The following is a 17,951-nucleotide window of genomic DNA, read 5'->3' as shown; positions in this document are numbered from 1 at the left end:
CTGCAAAATCACTTTATCATGCCTCTCGCTGTACTGCGGCTGTTTGTCTTGTAATGCTCTGCTCAGACGCATTAATTGTGTTCGATAACAAGCACCTGTGAGTGTTTCACTAGGTTTTAACACCTCATAGTACATGATGCCGAGGTGGTCCCACCAAATGCAGAGCATGATCTTGGAGCCATGAATATTTGGTTTGGCCATTGATGTGGAAGCATTGCCGGTATATCCCCATGATTTTTTGCATTTAGGGTTATCATAATGAACCCATTTTTCATCCCCAGTCACAATGCGATGCAGAAATCCCTTCCGTTGTTGCTTCTGAAGCAGCTGTTCACAGACACCATTCAACGTCTCTTGATTTCAACTCACACAAGGCCCAAGTTCCTTCTTTCTGAATCATGCCCATAGCCTTGAAACATTTTGGAATGGCTTGCTGTGTCACTCCCCCTAATCATGCCAATTCGTCTTGAGTTTGACCGAGTCTTCACTCAGCAGTGTCTCCATCTCTGCATCTTCAAAAAAATTGTTCAAATGGCTCTAAGCACTATGGGACAACATCTAATTTCATCAGTCCCCTAGACTTAGAGCTACTTAAACCTAACTAAGCTAAGGACATCACACACATCCATGCCCAAGGCAGGATTTGAACCTGTGACCACAGCAGCAGTGTGTTTCCGTACTGAAGCTCCTAGAACCGCTCAGCTACAGCAGCCGGCTTCTCTGTCTTCGAAAACATTCTGTCTTCCACCACTATGCCAGTTTACAACATTAAAATCACTGTTCTTGAAATGTTGAAACCACTCACAATATGTGCTTTCACTAATAGCGTCCTTACCATACATACGTGAGAGCATTCGATGAGACTCAGCTGCTGTTTTTTTCATATTGAAACCAAACAGTAACATCTCCCACAAATGACTAGAATTAGGCTCGTAAACTGACATTTTCAATCAAGAACAACTTTATGATGCAGACACCAATTGACTAATGTCTGAGTGAGTTTATGTTGACCGTTGTCCAAGCTAACTGCCTGACATCTGCGATCTGTTTCTTTCAACCGCTACTTACCATTGTCACTGTACACCTTGTGTTAGTGTCAGGTGTATTGCATTACCGTACATACACCTACGAAATTAAATTCATGTTAATTTTTGTCTGTTAATAGCTATGAACATGACTAATGAAAACACAGAATGCCTATACCAAAGCTCCCTTTTCACTGCTATGCCACCCTCCGCTGCCCTCCTACCACCACCACCCAATTTAGTTCCACAATCCCCTTGAGAAGTGAAAACTTCACCTCAGAGGCAGTAATGCCTCAATACAGAATTACCATTCCAGCACTTTAATTCATTTACTGTTATACACTGTAACATGGCTTGCGGAGTAGATATGTAAATGCAGATGTGGAATATAACAAAAAAGAACAGAGATATGATGGAATATTCTTCACAAGAAATTACATTTGCATTCTCAGACTTAAGTAGTATTATTAATGAAAATTTACTTTTGAAGTGGAAGATTTCTATGGCTAAGAGGTGTTTACATAGCAGATTTTATTAGTTTCCCAATTGTATAAATATGATTAGCATATGGTCTGTTTGAAAAGTGATTTACTTTTCTTCTAGTGGGGTGTCATTATTACCATTTATTGATAGACTTCTCAGTAACTTACAATTAATACTCTGTCGTCTCCATTATGCACCAGATTTATTTAATTCATGTTGTTCAACAAGATGTGTAGATACTCCAGTGGTAATAGTCTTCTTATTTAAAAATGTCTGATGAGTTGTTTCTGTGACAGTGTGATTAAGAAAACCACAAAAATTGAATGTTGAAATTTTTTGTCAGCTTGGGAACTGGCTCAGGAGATTATTGTGTGCAGGATTATTCAGCGCAATAAGAACCTGTTACAGCTGTGATAGTCGACTCGGGTGGTTGGGGGTGATCAGTTAGTGATGTTTCAAGCGATGATACCCAACAAGACCTGAATATAAATACTGAATCAAAGCTGTCATATGACATACTGATGCCTATATGTTGTGACATATTTAGTTTTAGCTATACAGCACTGAAAAATAGGAAGCAGCCACTTTTTGAGATGCACAGATTGGGATACTTGTAATGTATTTCGACTAAAAAAGGCTTCTGGAATTTCCAGCCACACCAGTTTACAGAATATCTGTGAGATTTTGAGAAGAATTAGGCCATTTTAATGCAGACTGTGTTATACTTGTGATATGTGTACATAAGTGATCTACACATTATTAAACTATGATAGAAATGAAGTCACTGAATTTTTAAAATTTTCTGAAGTTTCATGTCGGATACTGTGAACAGTTGTATAAGATTGTGACACTTTGAATTTGTTTGCAGGAATTGGTTTGGCAATGGCATCAGCTGTAAAAGGTTATCGGTGCATAATAGTAATGCCTGAAAAAATGTCAAATGAAAAAGTGGATGCCTTGAGAGCTCTTGGTGCAGAAATTATAAGAACTCCAACAGCTGCATCTTTTGACTCACCTGAGGGTCTGATTGCTGTTGCACAAAGACTGAATAAAGAAATACCAAATTCTATTATTTTGGATCAGGTGAGGAAAAAAAAATAAAGCAATTTGGATTCTGTTTGAGAGTTATAATCCTTCTCCTTTTTTTTTTTTTTTTTTTTTTTTAGCTGTTACTGAGCACTATGCTATGAAATGAGATAGCTGTTGTGACTGACAATTCGCAATTTTTCACAAACACAACTTTGATTGATGTAAGTTCACAAGGTTGATGACTGAACAACAAATGAAAGGTAACAACAATGATGCCAGTAAAAGTCTCCTAATTGAGGCAAACAAAATTTCACTTTTGATTTTCCACAAAGGTTCGTGGTAACAAACCACACACACACACACACACACACACACACACACACACACACACACACGTACTAGTAACAGTCCAATTCAGAGACAAAGACATAATCTTCAGTGGTCGCAGTACACAAAGTCGGCGTCCAGCATGAACTGAACTTTGGGGCTGGTTCTAGCCCCTAAATAGCTGTATCCAACCAATCAGGTTTTGGCGTAGTGATACTTCCTGCAGGCTGTAGCTTGAGCTCCCCCTGCAGGAAGTAGTGCTCGGAATGTCTGTTTCCATTATCTTGTATCTAAATAGTCGGTGTTTACCATGGTGCAAAGGTATGCCTTGGCCATAGACAACCTCATCTTGTGTAGTGTAATATGGGTTGCCGGCCCTCTGTGGCTACCTTGGCTCCGGTATAACACCCATAACCCCTTGGAAAAGCTGGTGTGGCACGGGCGACTGTGGGGGAGAGAGTACCAATATAGCTCGGTGCCATAGGCTGATCTGCAGCTAAGTCCTCTTGAAGGAGGTGATGGTGCCCGGCCGCCGGAGAGTAGGGCACCACTTTCCGCACGAGGCGGCTGGAAAGCCGCAGCCGCAGCCGCAGCCGCAGCAGTGGCGGTTGTGAGGTGACGTCAGGCTGGGCAAGTGGCATGGGGACGTCTGTGTTATCCAACCGAGCCAGTGCCAAAGAAGGGCCAGGAAGTGGGTTCAGGGGAAGGTCTCGGAGCTGTCCCGGGTCTGGAGTATGCGGCGACGCAGTGGTAGCAGTAGGCATCTGCTGGCTATCTCCAGGAAGATCATCCACCAACTGAGGAGGGCATCAACATAGGCCCCATGGAAGGGACCGGTGATAGGAGTGAGAGAGGAGCCGGCGTTTGGGGCTGCGGCTGCTCGAGGAAACGAAGACACAGTTGGGTGCAGTGACATGAAACTACCTTGTCGTCCAGGTGTATGTCTAACATTTGTTGACCAGGGGGCTGTATAATGACCCCCTGGAAGCCAGCTGAGCTGGGGCCCAAAACTGCGCGCCCATACCTTGGAGGCAGATGAATATCGGGAAGCACCTGGCAGGGCGCGAGGTCCAACCTGCGGCAGGAGGAGATAGAGTAGGGTCCGAGGCTGGCGGCCATGGAGCAGTTCGGCTGGACTCTTGTGCTCAGAATGTCTGTTTCCATTATCTTATATGTAAATAGTTGGTGTTTACCATGGTGCTTTTGGTACGCCTTGGGCATAGACAACCTCATCCTCTGTGGTGTAATATGGGTTGCCACCCCTCAGGGGCTACCTTGGCTCCGGTATAACAATACCTTTCAAGTCTGTATTGTTTTGCTCAAACATGAGGAGTAATCAAGTAAACTGCATTTTTAACTTTCTGTTTAGGAAAGGTAAATAAGAGCAATGAGCTTTTGGGCAGTCATTAATTTCATTTTGTTAATTACTAATGCAAGTGAATCCTTATAACTTACAGCATCAGTTTATTATTGATATTCCGAGTCGCAGTCAATCATACAACATGATAGATGAACTGAACAGTATACGAAACATCACAATACATGCAGCAGACAGTGGCAACTGTGACCGACATTACATATATCCAGCTGAATTATGCTGCTTACTATACCCTGCATACTTGTCTACATGGTATAAACAGGTACTCTGAAGGATAGTGCTGAATGTGAAAGGTTCTTCGCCATTTGCCAATTGATATGTAGGCCCTTTCTACTACAGCACATTAATATGACCAACGAATTCCCAAATGGGAACTGTGTCTTGATTTTATACTTTACTTTCATCTTAATTTGTGGACAGCTTTCAGTTTTATGATTATTTTTGAGCATTTCTATTTGTTGTTCACAGTACGCCAGTCTCTTCAAAATAGAGTTAATTCAATTTTCATTAAAAAGTCATTACATGTTAACTATTTTCATAGCTGCATTTTCTTGTTGTGAGCATTTTACTCTAGTGGCAGAATAAAATGTGCATGCATATCAGTTGCTATGATGTGTCACTGAGCCTACAGAAAACTGTATAACTATTAATGAGCTGTTGCACATTCATTTACACAGTTTTAGATTATAGACAGTTTGAATGTGCATTAGGCTCTGTAACACATCAAGTATACAGTTATAAACGTATCTGCAGAATTTTTAAATTTTTGAACAGTAATTTTTAAATAATATCTTTGCAGTACAGGAATGCAGGAAATCCTTTAGCACATTATGATCTGACAGCAGAAGAGATTCTGCAACAATGTGATGGAAAAGTTGATATGGTAGTAATGGGGGCAGGAACTGGAGGCACGATCTCAGGTGTCGGACGTAAGCTGAAGGAGAAATGTCCCAACTGCATTGTTGTTGGAGTTGATCCTGAAGGCTCCATCCTAGCTGAACCAGCTGAACTGAACAAGACTGATGTTACCTTCTATGAAGTGGAAGGAATTGGATACGATTTCATTCCCACAGTATTGGGTACAAATATGTATATGTATATATTTTAAAGCTGATGAAAGGTACTTTATCACTTGTGCTTTTGTTTGTTATTTTGCTGACTGGAATATCATTTCAGATCGAAGTGTGGTGGATAAATGGGTCAAATCAAATGATAAGGAATCACTTGTCATGGCAAGGCAGCTGATTAAAGAAGAAGGCTTACTTTGTGGTGAGTAGTGCTCGGACACAAAATAACTTTTAATGACTAGTACATACAAGTGGATCCCCACATTTGGTCTAATGCTTGCAACCTACAGAGCAGCTGTAATTCCACTAGGAGTGTTGTATGAAGTTGTAATAGTGACCAAGCAAAGATAACAGTTTCTGCAGGAATTATGTATACTTGCAATATTAATTCCTATTTGAGATTTGGTTTCTCTGATGACGAGTACTGCTACAAATCAAGACAGTCTGTTGAATTAATATATTAACAATTCATTGAATGAGGTTATGGAATGATAAATTCAATTACACACACACACACACACACACACACACACACACACACACACACACAAAAACTGTATCACAGCATCAAAGACGGTTCCTTAGCATAACAAGCATTAGACATAGACCTCCCACTGTAAAATTTTGTTATTGGAAAATACTGCTAAATAGAAAAATACTTCTTTCTGTATACGATTTTCTGTGAATGTAAGCCAACACACGAAGGATCTGTTGATTTCCATGATGTCAAAATCACTGGAAATATCTATGTAATCAGCTGCACATAACCTTCTCCAGCTTCTTAATGTGTCTGAGCCACTCTACTTTTGGAGCATTCATCAGTGATCAGTGCTTGTGGGGACGACACAAGAGTGACCAACAGGGACAGTATGTTAGGGCAGTTTTGAATAGGTTTTTTTAACTTCTGTCTTGGTTACAGTGTTCTTGGGGTCTGATGCCAACAAAGATGAAGAATAATAAGAAGTGACTGTAATAAAAAAACTCAGAAACAACAAGGCCCCAGGGAAGAGTATTAATCAGAGGAGGAGGGGAAAGCTTGCACTTAGAAAGATATAAACTTATCCAGTTGATGTAAATGAGACACAGCCAAGAGAATAGAAACTGACCATAATATGCCCAATATACAAGAAGGGAAGCAAAATGGAATGGGATAACTACAGAGGTGTAAGCTTTCTGAATGTAATCTACAAGGTACAGTCTATCATTGTTGTAATTACAAACATGCCTAGAGAATGCTGGCTTTTGACCCAGCCAGTTGACTGTAGATCACATTTTCATCCTAAGAATATTGTCTGAAAAACATTGGGAATATGATAAAATATTTGTAGTCTGTTTGTTGATTTTTCAACATGCGTACAACAGTGCCACAGGAATAGTCTCTACAATGCCCTGTGTGACTTCAGAAGCCTTGAGAAGCTAGTGAGAACGATGTAAACTTGTATGAATGGATCAATGTCAGCTATGTGTTTCTAAAGGGTCACCTCAGAAAAGTTAGAGACTGAGACAGGTCTCTCATGTGTTCTATTCAATATCATCTTACAGAAAGTAGTAAGGAAATGCAGGAAACAGGAATGGGCTGGAATGCAGATGGATGGTAATCTAAATTGTTTTGCATATTCAGATGATATATTAGTCCTAAGTGAATCAATCCATCAGTTCAAAGAAATCTCCCAGGAAATGGACAACTATGCACAGAAGGTTGGGCTAAGAGTGAATCAAGGTATAATTGAGTTCATGCAATTAGGAAGAAGACAAGCGCAACAAGAATTTCTTGAGGTAGGTGGTCTGATGTTACTAAGATGAGAAACTATAACACAATCATATATGATTCACAAACCTGGAGCCTGACAAAACACAAAGAGGAAAAACTATTAATATTTGAAAGGAAAATATGGAGACCAATCTTAGATAAAGGAGAATGGAGAAGGAGGAGGAATGAGGAAACCCTCCTCTTGATGCAGCAATCAGCAATACTACAGAAGCCAAAGAGCAAAAGAATCCAGTGGGCAGACAATGTAGCCAACATGCCAGAAGAAAGACAGACAAAGAAAGCATTTGAGGGGAAACTGAACACTAGGCACCCCACAGGATGACAAAGACGTGGCTGGATGGACAATCTGGTGAAGGACCTGGCAGCCCTGAAGACTGAAGAGATCTGGCCGAACTGAGCGTGAAACAGAAAGGAATGGAGGTTGTTCGTGGAAGGTACATGTGGTCTGCAGGGACTGTGGCTACTGGATGTGTATGTATGTATGTGTGTATGTATATCTAATAACAAAGATGATGTGACTTACCAAACAAAAGCGCTGGCAGGTCGATAGACACACAAACAAACACAAACATCACACAAAATTCAAGCTTTCGCAACCAACGGTTACTTCGTCAGGAAAGAGGGAAGGAGAAGGAAAGACGAAAGGATGTGGGTTTTAAGGAGAGGGTAAGGAGCCATTCCAATCCCGGGAGCGGAAAGACTTACCTTAGGGGGGAAAAAGGGCAGGTATACACTCGCACACACACACATATCCATCCATACATATACAGACACAAGCAGACATATTCAAAGGCAAAGAGTTTGGGCAGAGATGTCAGTCGAGGCGGAAGTGCAGAGGCAAAGATGATGTTGAATGACAGGTGAGGTATGAGTGGCGGCAACTTGAAATTAGCGGAGATTGAGGCCTGGTGGATAACGGGAAGAGAGGATATATTGAAGGGCAAGTTCCCATCTCCAGAGTTCGGATAGGTTGGTGTTAGTGGGAAGTATCCAGATAACCCGGACGGTGTAACACTGTGCCAAGATGTGCTGGCCATGCACTAAGGCATGTTTACCCACAGGGTGATCGTCATTACCAACAAACACTGTGTGCCTATGTCCATTCTTGTGAATGGACAGTTTGTTGCTGGTCATTCCCACATAGAATGCGTCACAGTGTAGGCAGGTCAGTTGGTAAATCACATGGGTGATTTCACACTTTGCTCTGCCTTTGATCGTGTACACCTTCCGGCTTACAGGACTGGAGTAGGTGGTGGTGGGAGGGTGCATGGGACAGGTTTTACACTGGGGGCGGTTACAGGGGTAGGAGCCAGAGGGTAGGGAAGGTGGTTTGGGGATTTCATAGGGATGAACTAAGAGGTTACGAAGGTTAGGTGGACGGCGGAAAGACACTCTTGGTGGAGTGGGGAGGATTTCATGAAGGATGGATCTCATTTCAGGGCAGGATTTGAGGAAGCCGTATCCCTGCTGGAGAGCCACATTCAGAGTCTGATCCAGTCCCGGAAAGTATCCTGTCACAAGTGGGGCACTTGTGTGGTTCTTCTGTGGGAGGTTCTGGGTTTGAGGGGATGAGGAAGTGGCTCTGGTTATTTGCTTCTGTACCAGGTCGGGAGGGTAGTTGCAGGATGCGAAAGCTGTTTCCAGGTTGTTGGTGTAATGGTTCAGGGATTCCAGACTGGAGCAGATTTGTTTGCCACGAAGACCTAGGCTGTAGGAAAGGGACCGTTTGATGTGGAATGGGTGGCAGCTGTCATAATGGAGGTACTGTTGCTTGTTGGTGGGTTTGATGTGGACGGACGTGTGAAGCTGGCCATTGGACAGATGGAGGTCAACGTCAAGGAAAGTGGCGTGGGATTTGGAGTAGGACCAGGTGAATCTGATGGAACCAAAGGAGCTGAGGTTTGTAATGGATCTGGGAGATGTTATTTTTTTTACCGTATTTGTCGATACTGAATTGAAAATGTTTTCTTATATTTTTGTCAGAATTTATTATAATTTGTCTTATTATATGTTAATTTACTTCTGTTTTTGAGAGTAAAAGCATATTGATTACTATTAGAAAATGTATCGAAGAATAGCAAAGAAACTGATTGTGTAAAATATCTTTGACGTTGGAGTAGTCTTTGACTATAGTCAGTCCGAGTCGGAAGCTAACTCTTGGTGTGTGTTGACGGAAGAACAATGTGAAGGTCGCAGTCATAAATAATTTTGAATTATGTTAACTATTATTTTTGTATTATCTAAAAAGAAGAAACTACATTTGAAGAAACTGTATTTGAAACACCAAAATGAGAGAAACACGTTGAACCACGTCATTTTCTGCAGCCGACAACGATGCATTGTGGAATCATACTTAGACAACTGAAGCCAAGACTTATATTTGCTTGCAAACGTCTAATGGAAAAGGTACTGTCACGAAATATGGCAAATTTAAGTTTATAAAAAATAGTGACCATATTTTCAACTTGTGTAATAGCCGGGAAGCCATATTTCAGGTTGGAGAGGAAATTCTGGAGTTCTTCTTCACTGTGAGTCCAGATCATGAAGATGTCAAGATGTCATCAATAAATCTGTACCAAACTTTGGGTTGGCAGGCCTGGGTAACCAAGAAGGCTTCCTCTAAGTGACCCATGAATAGGTTGGCATACGAGGGGGCCATCCTGGTACCCATGGCTGTTCCCTTTAATTGTTGGTATGTCTGGCCTTCAAAAGTGAAGAAGTTGTGGGTCAGGATGAAGCTGGCTAAGATAATGAGGAAAGAGGTTTTAGGTAGGGTGGCAGGTGATCGGCGTGAAAGGAAGTGCTCCATCCAGCGAGGCCCTGGACGTGCGGAATATTTGTGTATAAGGAAGTGGCATCAATGGTTACAAGGATGGTTTCCGGGGGTAACAGATCGGGTAAGGATTCCAGGCGTTGAAGGTGTTGATCTACGTAGGCAGAGATACGTTCTGTGGGGGCTTGGTAACCAGCTACAATGGGGCGGCCGGGATGATTGGGTTTGTGAATTTTAGGAAGAAGGTAGAAGGTAGGGGTGCGGGGTGTCGATGGGGTCAGGAGGTTGATGGAGTCAGGTGAAAGGTTTTGTAGGGGGCCTAATGTTCTGAGGATTGCTTGAAGCTCCGCCTGGACATCAGGAATGGGATTACCTTGGCAAACTTTGTATGTGGTGTTGTCCGAAAGCTGATGCAGTCCCTCAGCCACATACTCCCGACGATCAAGTACCAGGGTCGTGGAATCCTTGTCCGCCGGAAGAGTGACGATGGATCGGTCAGCCTTCAGATCACGGATAGCCTGCTCGTCAGCAGTAGTGATGTTGGGAGTAGGATTAAGGTTTTTAAAGAAGGATTGAGAGGCAAGGCTGGAAGTCAGAAATTCCTGGAAGGTTTGGAGAGGGTGATTTTGAGGAAGAGGAGGTGGGTCCCGCTGTGACGGAGGACGGAACTGTTCCAGGCAGGGTTCAATTTGGATAGTGTCTTGGGAAGTTGGATTATTAGGAGTAGGATTAGGATCACTTTTCTTTGTGGCAAAGTGATATTTCCAGCAGAGAGTACGAGTGTAGGACAGTAAATCTTTGACGAGGACTGTTTGGTTGAATCTGGGAGTGGGGCTGAAGGTGAGGCCTTTGGATAGGACTGAGGTTTCAGATTGGGAGAGAGGTTTGGAGGAAAGGTTAACTACTGAATTAGGGTGTCATGGTTCCAGATTGTGTTGATTGGAATTTTGAGGTTTTGGAGGGAGTGGAGCTGGAAGTGGGAGATTGAGTATACGGGAGAGACTGGGTTTGTGTGCAGTGAGAGGAGGTTGAGGTTTGCTGGAAAGGTTGTGAAGGGTCAGTGAGTTGCCTTTCCGTAGGTGGGAAACCAGGAGATTGGATAGTTTTTTGAGGTGGAGGGTGGCATGCTGTTCTAATTTGCTGTTGGCCTGTAGGAGGATGCTCTGAACAGCCGGTGTGGATGTGGGAGAGGAAAGATTGAGGACTTCTATTAAGGATAGGAGTTGACGGGTGTGTTCATTGGCTGAGTTGATGTGTAGGTGAAGGCTTAAGTGGGTGAGGGCAATGGATTGTTCAGTTTGGAACTGGTATAGGGACTGATGGAAAGAAGGGTTGCAGCCAGAGATGGGAACTTTAAGTGTGAGGCCTGTGGGGGTAATGCCAAATGTCAGACAAGCCTGAGAAAATAAAATATGCGAGCGTAATCTGGCTAGGGCGAAGGCATGTTTGCGGAGGGAATGTAAATAAAACTTAATGGGGTCATTGCGGGGTGTTGTGAGGGTGACATGGTATTAGAAGGTGGAAGGTGTAACATGAGGCTGAAATGAAAATGAAAATAAAAATATATGGGGAGAGATATAGGTGAACTAGAAAGTAACTGGAGATCTGGTGTGAAAAAAGGCGAAAAAGTGTTGGTTAAAGCTGGGCTATGTTGATCCTGTGGTGAACTTGGATTGGTAGACAACGATGTGCACAAAGGTTAGGTGGTTGTGTTGCCACCAAAACACGTTAAACGGTGGAGAAATTCAGGAAAATTTCGAAAAAACTGCGTGTAAATGTACACTCCTGGAAATGGAAAAAAGAACACATTGACACCGGTGTGTCAGACCCACCATACTTGCTCCGGACACTGCGAGAGGGCTGTACAAGCAATGATCACACGCACGGCACAGCGGACACACCAGGAACCACGGTGTTGGCCGTCGAATGGCGCTAGCTGCGCAGCATTTGTGCACCGCCGCCGTCAGTGTCAGCCAGTTTGCCGTGGCATACGGAGCTCCATCGCAGTCTTTAACACTGGTAACATGCCGCGACAGCGTGGACGTGAACCGTATGTGCAGTTGACGGACTTTGAGCGAGGGCGTATAGTGGGCATGCGGGAGGCCGGGTGGACGTACCGCCGAATTGCTCAACACGTGGGGCGTGAGGTCTCCACAGTACATCGATGTTGTCGCCAGTGGTCGGCAGAAGGTGCACGTGCCCGTCGACCTGGGACCGGACCGCAGCGACGCACGGATGCACGCCAAGACCGTAGGATCCTACGCAGTGCCGTAGGGGACCGCACCGCCACTTCCCAGCAAATTAGGGACACTGTTGCTCCTGGGGTATCGGGGAGGACCATTCGTAACCATCTCCATGAAGCTGGGCTACGGTCCCGCACACCGTTAGGCCGTCTTCCGCTCACGCCCCAAAATCGTGCAGCCCGCCTCCAGTGGTGTCGCGACAGGCGTGAATGGAGGGACAAATGGAGACGTGTCGTCTTCAGCGATGAGAGTCGCTTCTGCCTTGGTGCCAATGATGGTCGTATGCGTGTTTGGCGCCGTGCAGGTGAGCGCCACAATCAGGACTGCACACGACCGAGGCACACAGGGCCAACACACGGCATCATGGTGTGGGGAGCGATCTCCTACACTGGCCGTACACCACTGGTGATCGTCGAGGGGACACTGAATAGTGCACGGTACATCCAAACCGTCATCGAACTCATCGTTCTACCATTCCTAGACCGGCAAGGGAACTTGCTGTTCCAACAGGACAATGCACGTCTGCATGTATCCCGTGCCACCCAACGTGCTCTAGAAGGTGTAAGTCAACTACCCTGGCCAGCAAGATCTCCGGATCTGTCCCCCATTGAGTATGTTTGGGACTGGATGAAGCGTCGTCTCACGCGGTCTGCACGTCCAGCACGAACGCTGGTCCAACTGAGGCGCCAGGTGGAAATGGCATGGCAAACCGTTCCACAGGACTACATCCAGCATCTCTACGATCGTCTCCATGGGAGAATAGCAGCCGGCATTGCTGCGAAAGGTGGATATACACTGTACTAGTGCCGACGTTGTGCATGCTCTGTTGCCTGTGTCTATGTGCCTGTGGTTCTGTCAGTGTGATCATGTGATGTATCTGACCCCAGGAATGTGTCAATAAAGTTTCCCCTTCCTGGGACAATGAATTCACGGTGTTCTTATTTCAATTTCCAGGAGTGTATTAAAAGGAGTGGTTTTGTGATGGCAGATTATGAAAATGAGGCTAACAATTGTCTGACGAAGAAATAATGACGTTAAAACCTGTGTGATGTGGCTAAAAATTATCAGTGATGTGGGAAAAACGGAAATGGAAATAAAGCGAAAGTTATTAGAACTAGCCGAAATTGTTGTTTAATAGGTGAAGGGAACTGTTTGTGAACTAGAAACGGTAGTGTTGAAAGCGGAAAAAAATTTTTTTGCTTATGGTTTGGAAGTGGGTTACGTATTATTGAGTATATATAGGCGGGATAAAATTGTATAGTAGATTCCGGTAAAAAGGAGAAGCTGAATACAAAGTTAAACTACTGGCAAAAACAGAAAGAGAAAATAAGACGACAGAAAAGATTTCGAAATGCAACAGTGACAATAACAAATGTAATTGTTGGGTTCAAATTAATGGTATGAATATAATAGAGGAAACATTTCATGTGGGAAAGATATATCTAAAAACAAAGATGATGTGACTTACCAAACGAAAGTGCTGGCAGGTCGATAGACACACAAACAAACACAAACATCACACAAAATTCAAGCTTTCGCAACCAACGGTTGCTTCGTCAGGAAAGAGGGAAGGAGAGGATGTGAGATCCATCCCACAATTGGCCAGATGGTGCATACGTAGATGAAAGACAAAGGTGTACTTGTCTGGTAGAATACTGTCTTGTTTAAGGCACATTATCAATGAATTTTTCACTGTAGAGTCAATTTTATTTGATCATCTGAATGTACTAAACTCATTTGCTGTAGGTGGGAGCAGTGGTTCAGCAATGTCAGGGGCTCTGAAGGCTGCTGCTTCATTAAAGGAAGGCCAGCGGTGTGTGGTACTACTTCCTGATGGGCTACGAAATTATATGACAAAGTTTGTTAGTGACCAGTGGATGCAGGCAAGAGAATTTTTTGAAGATGATGGCTCCAGTCAGCATTGGTAAGCAGTTGTAACAGTTCCATCTGTGTAAATATTTTATGTATTTACACATTGTGCAAATTACATAAAGGTGTATTAGAGTCTAGACCAGATTGATTAAATATCTGGAATGAATTTTTCTTGACAAATTTTCCAAAATCTAGGTAGTAGACTGTTTTCTATACCATTTAACTCTTTTGCATTTTAAGTGTGATATGAATTTTAAGTGTGATGGATTATCTTTTATGGAATATTTTGATTTGGTTTCTTCTTCCTCATGTTATTGCAAATATTGTGTGTGACCATTATTGTAACAAAATTTATTATAATTAATTACCAGCAATTTGCCATGTATGATGTTTCCTTGTGATGTGGATATATTGACCAAGATTAACCCTCCTTAAATATGACACAATGAGGATGAAGAAGAATAGATATTGATACTTCCTCTGAATTTTTTATTTATACTTTTATTATTGGGTTTTGACAACATACACAGACACAATATTGATGGACTACAGTCTAGGTCTCATAAAAATTGGCATTTATCTTCCATGTGAAAATAATGTAAATTGTCTACTTCTATAGGTAGACTCAAAAAGGAGAGGAAAAGTATAGAAATTATAGGTAAAAAATTATATTTTTTATTGTTGTATGTTCAGAGTGTACTTTTAGTCATTTTTCCACATCTAATTATGTGTCTATAAATGTTGTGAGATTGGGCGTGAACTCGGTCACTCTATTGCTTCTTTGGGACACGACCATTCTGTGCCGGTCATACTATCTACCTCTAGTTCTTCATGTCTCTTGCCACTTCCTTCCATTCAGTGGTACCTATCACTTGGCCTCACCTTGCCTCTACTTCTTGATCATCCATCTTCCTGCCATATATTTGAGGGACTATTCTGCCAAGGTCGATTCTGACAACAAGGCTTGTCTATTGCAAATGGCTCTTTTTGCTGATGTTTGCTTCCAAAAATTGGCAGGCTAGTTTAACTAGTTCATCGTGGGATCTCCAAATCCATCTTTGTGTCACCTGGTCAAATGCTGGCCAAAAACTTTTTCTGCGCGCTTTGTTTTCAGATACTGAGAGTTGGTGCCCTTCTCTTTTGTTCATGCTCCATGATTCCACTCCGTATAGCAGTACAGGTCTGGTGATTGTGTTGTAGAGTTTTTGCTTAGTTTTACTTGTCAGGAGGTGGAGGACAGAAGTGTCTGGAGCAAAAAGTAAACTTTGTTTGCATTCCATAGTATAATTTGGCATTTGACTTCTGCTGCATTATTTATATTTACAACAAGGTATTTGAAGTTCAGTGTGTTCTTGAAAGTGTAGTTTTCTGTATGAAGATCATTACATTGTTTTGTACTAATTTTTTCCCTTTGTCTGGTTATGTATTTTGTCTTTTCTTCATTAATTTTTATATGCAAATTTTCATAGTGGTTTAATTTAGTTCTTGAACAGTACTTCAGTTTCACCACTGTTTTTCCATATTAAAACTCTCATCTGCATTGGCCAGTATGTGTTGTTGGTTATTGTGATGGTGCTTGCTTGGTTTCTCTTACTGCTTTCTCCATGATGAGGTTGAAGATAAGTGGGGATAGTGCATTAGCTTGCTCCAGTCCAGTTTTGTTCTCAAAACAGTCCGATAATGAGCCACAGTTATCATTCTCCGTACAAATTTTTACCAGCCTGGTGAGTTTCTTAGGGATTCTGTATTTGTTATGTTTTTTATGCCATTGCTTTGTGCACTACATTGTAGGCTTTCTTATGGTCAATGAACAGGTAATGGATGTGGTTGTTGCATTCCCATACTTTTTGTTGCTGGTCTTAATGTAAAATATGCTATCTATTGTTGATCTCAGTTTCCAAAATACCATCCTGGTAGTCCCCTGTTATTTTCTTGGTATTATTTCCAACATGACAGTGTCACAGCACAGATCTTGTGACTTGTGAAATTGTACACATAAAAGAATGAATAACAATAGTTAATTTTCACTGATTTGTCTTTACTTTGTAGATAACCCTCACAATAAACATTACTAGCTTCTTCTCTCATCCTGTTTTCTGGAAAGGAGCCTTTGGTTACTAAATTAGTGAGTAGTCATTAACACACAGTTTGCCTTATTTATCTCTCAAATAATTTCACCTGTTTTGTTAAGAAGGACCATGCATGTACTTCTTATTAACATTTTATTTTCAGTCTGCATACCTCCAGAAATTTGTCGAGTGGATTTGTATAAGAGTGTTAAAATACAGGACTGTATGTTAATTCTAACTTGTTATTGGATTTAAGAGTATTACGAAAAGGGTAGACTGCTACTCGCCACATAGAGGAGGCATTGAGTTGCAGACAGGTGCAATGAAAAAACTGCTAAATATTTAAGATTTAGGACAAAAAGTCCTCCTTCAGAATTCAGAAATAACACACAAACACACACACACACACACACACACACACACACACACACACACACACACACACACACAAAGAGAGAGAGATATATAAGCACAAGTCGCACACTCATGGCTACTGTCTCCAGCTGCCGTGGCCCGAGTGTGGGCTCTGATTGCGTCTAATGTGAGCGGCAACCTGGGGTGGGTGGTGGAGTAATGAGGAGGCACAGGATGGGAATGGGAAGGGGAGGGTTATTAGGATAGGTGTAAGGGAAGATGTTGTGCTGTCTGTTAGAGTGTGCAGGAATGTGGTGGGTTCAGAATAGGGCTCCTAGGTGGAGAGTTGGGAAAGGCTGTGCATGTGCAAGAGGGGGGGAGGGGGGGAGGGGGGGGGAGAAGTAGAGAAGGGGAAAAGACTTTAGATGCATTGGCAGAATAGACGGCATTTGTAGTGCTGGAGTGGGAGCAGGTAAGGAGGTAGATAGGTGGAGTACACGAACTAGCAGAGGTTGAGGCCAGGGGGGTTACAGGAAGGAAGGATATGTTGTAGGGAGAGTTCCCACCTGTGCAATTCAGAAAACCTGGTGGTGATAGGAATGATCCAATGATCCAGATAGTGCAGGCTGTTAAGCAGTTATTGAAGTGAAGCACATCGTGTTGGGCATAATGTTCAGCAACTGGGTGATCCAGCTCTCTCTTGGCCACAGCTAGGTGGTGGCCATTCAAATGGACAGACAGCTTGTTAGTCATCATGCTCACGTAGAAAGCAGCACAGTGGTTGCAGTTTAGTTTGTAGATTACTTGGTTGCTTTCACAGGTGTGAGATGCCTGTGACATGACTGAAGACTGGAGTAGGTGAAAATGGGAGAATGTATGGAAAAAGTCTTGTATTTGGGTCTATTGCAGGGATATGGTCCATGACGCAAGAGGTTGGGAGTGGGGATGAAGTAGGGTTAGACAAGGGTATTGTGGGGGTTTGGTGTAAGGCAGAATATTTCTGTTAGGAGGGTGGGGGAGGATAGTGGTAAGGTATTTCTGATTTCAGGGTATGACGAGACATAGTCAAGACCCTGTCAGAGACTGTGATTCAGTTGCTCCAGTCCTGGGTGATAGTGAGTTACAAGAGGAATGCTCCTTTGTTGTTGTCAGACCGTGGGTATGTGAGGTCTCAGGCATAGTAGGAGAGGCTGGGCTATATGTGTGAGTAACTGTATGTTCACTGTTGTGGGTAAATACATACAGCGTACACAGGGTGGTGTGTGAAACTGATAGCGATTACATGCTTCTGCTGTTGTAGAAATCTGCTCCAGATGCTGCAGATACCGTGTTGAGCTGAAAGCGGTAACCAAAGTACGGAGAAATATTCTTCAGGCTCTGTTGCATAGCAATCAGATTGCTTTCAGTTCTGATAAATGTCCAGTTACTATTGTGGATTTGAGTGATCCATGAAGTGACTTCTTTTCCGAAGAAAACATTGAACTATTTCACTAAAACTGAACGGTCCCATCGGAACTGTTCTCAAGCTGGTGTTTATTAGTAAATCACAATAGCAGTATA

At 42.8% G+C, this 17,951-nt stretch overlaps 1 protein-coding gene across 2 annotated transcripts in view; it reads left to right on the top strand.

Annotated features, from left to right (window-relative positions):
* The window catches only part of LOC126461372 (cystathionine beta-synthase), a 169,843-nt gene that overhangs the window by 111,177 nt on the left and 40,715 nt on the right, over positions 1 to 17,951 (top strand). For both annotated transcript variants that reach the window (XM_050095991.1, XM_050095992.1), the window contains exons 5-8: positions 2,377 to 2,591; positions 5,042 to 5,321; positions 5,419 to 5,511; positions 13,843 to 14,020. In XM_050095991.1, coding sequence (XP_049951948.1) covers positions 2,377 to 2,591; positions 5,042 to 5,321; positions 5,419 to 5,511; positions 13,843 to 14,020 — 766 coding nt within the window. The remainder of the gene's footprint in view (positions 1 to 2,376; positions 2,592 to 5,041; positions 5,322 to 5,418; positions 5,512 to 13,842; positions 14,021 to 17,951) is intronic.

This window comes from Schistocerca serialis, chromosome 1 (genome assembly GCF_023864345.2).
Source record: "Schistocerca serialis cubense isolate TAMUIC-IGC-003099 chromosome 1, iqSchSeri2.2, whole genome shotgun sequence".
NCBI classification, from domain to species: Eukaryota; Metazoa; Arthropoda; class Insecta; order Orthoptera; family Acrididae; genus Schistocerca; species Schistocerca serialis.
Note: the sequence above shows the minus strand (reverse complement) of the source record. Positions and strands in the feature narration are given on the sequence as shown.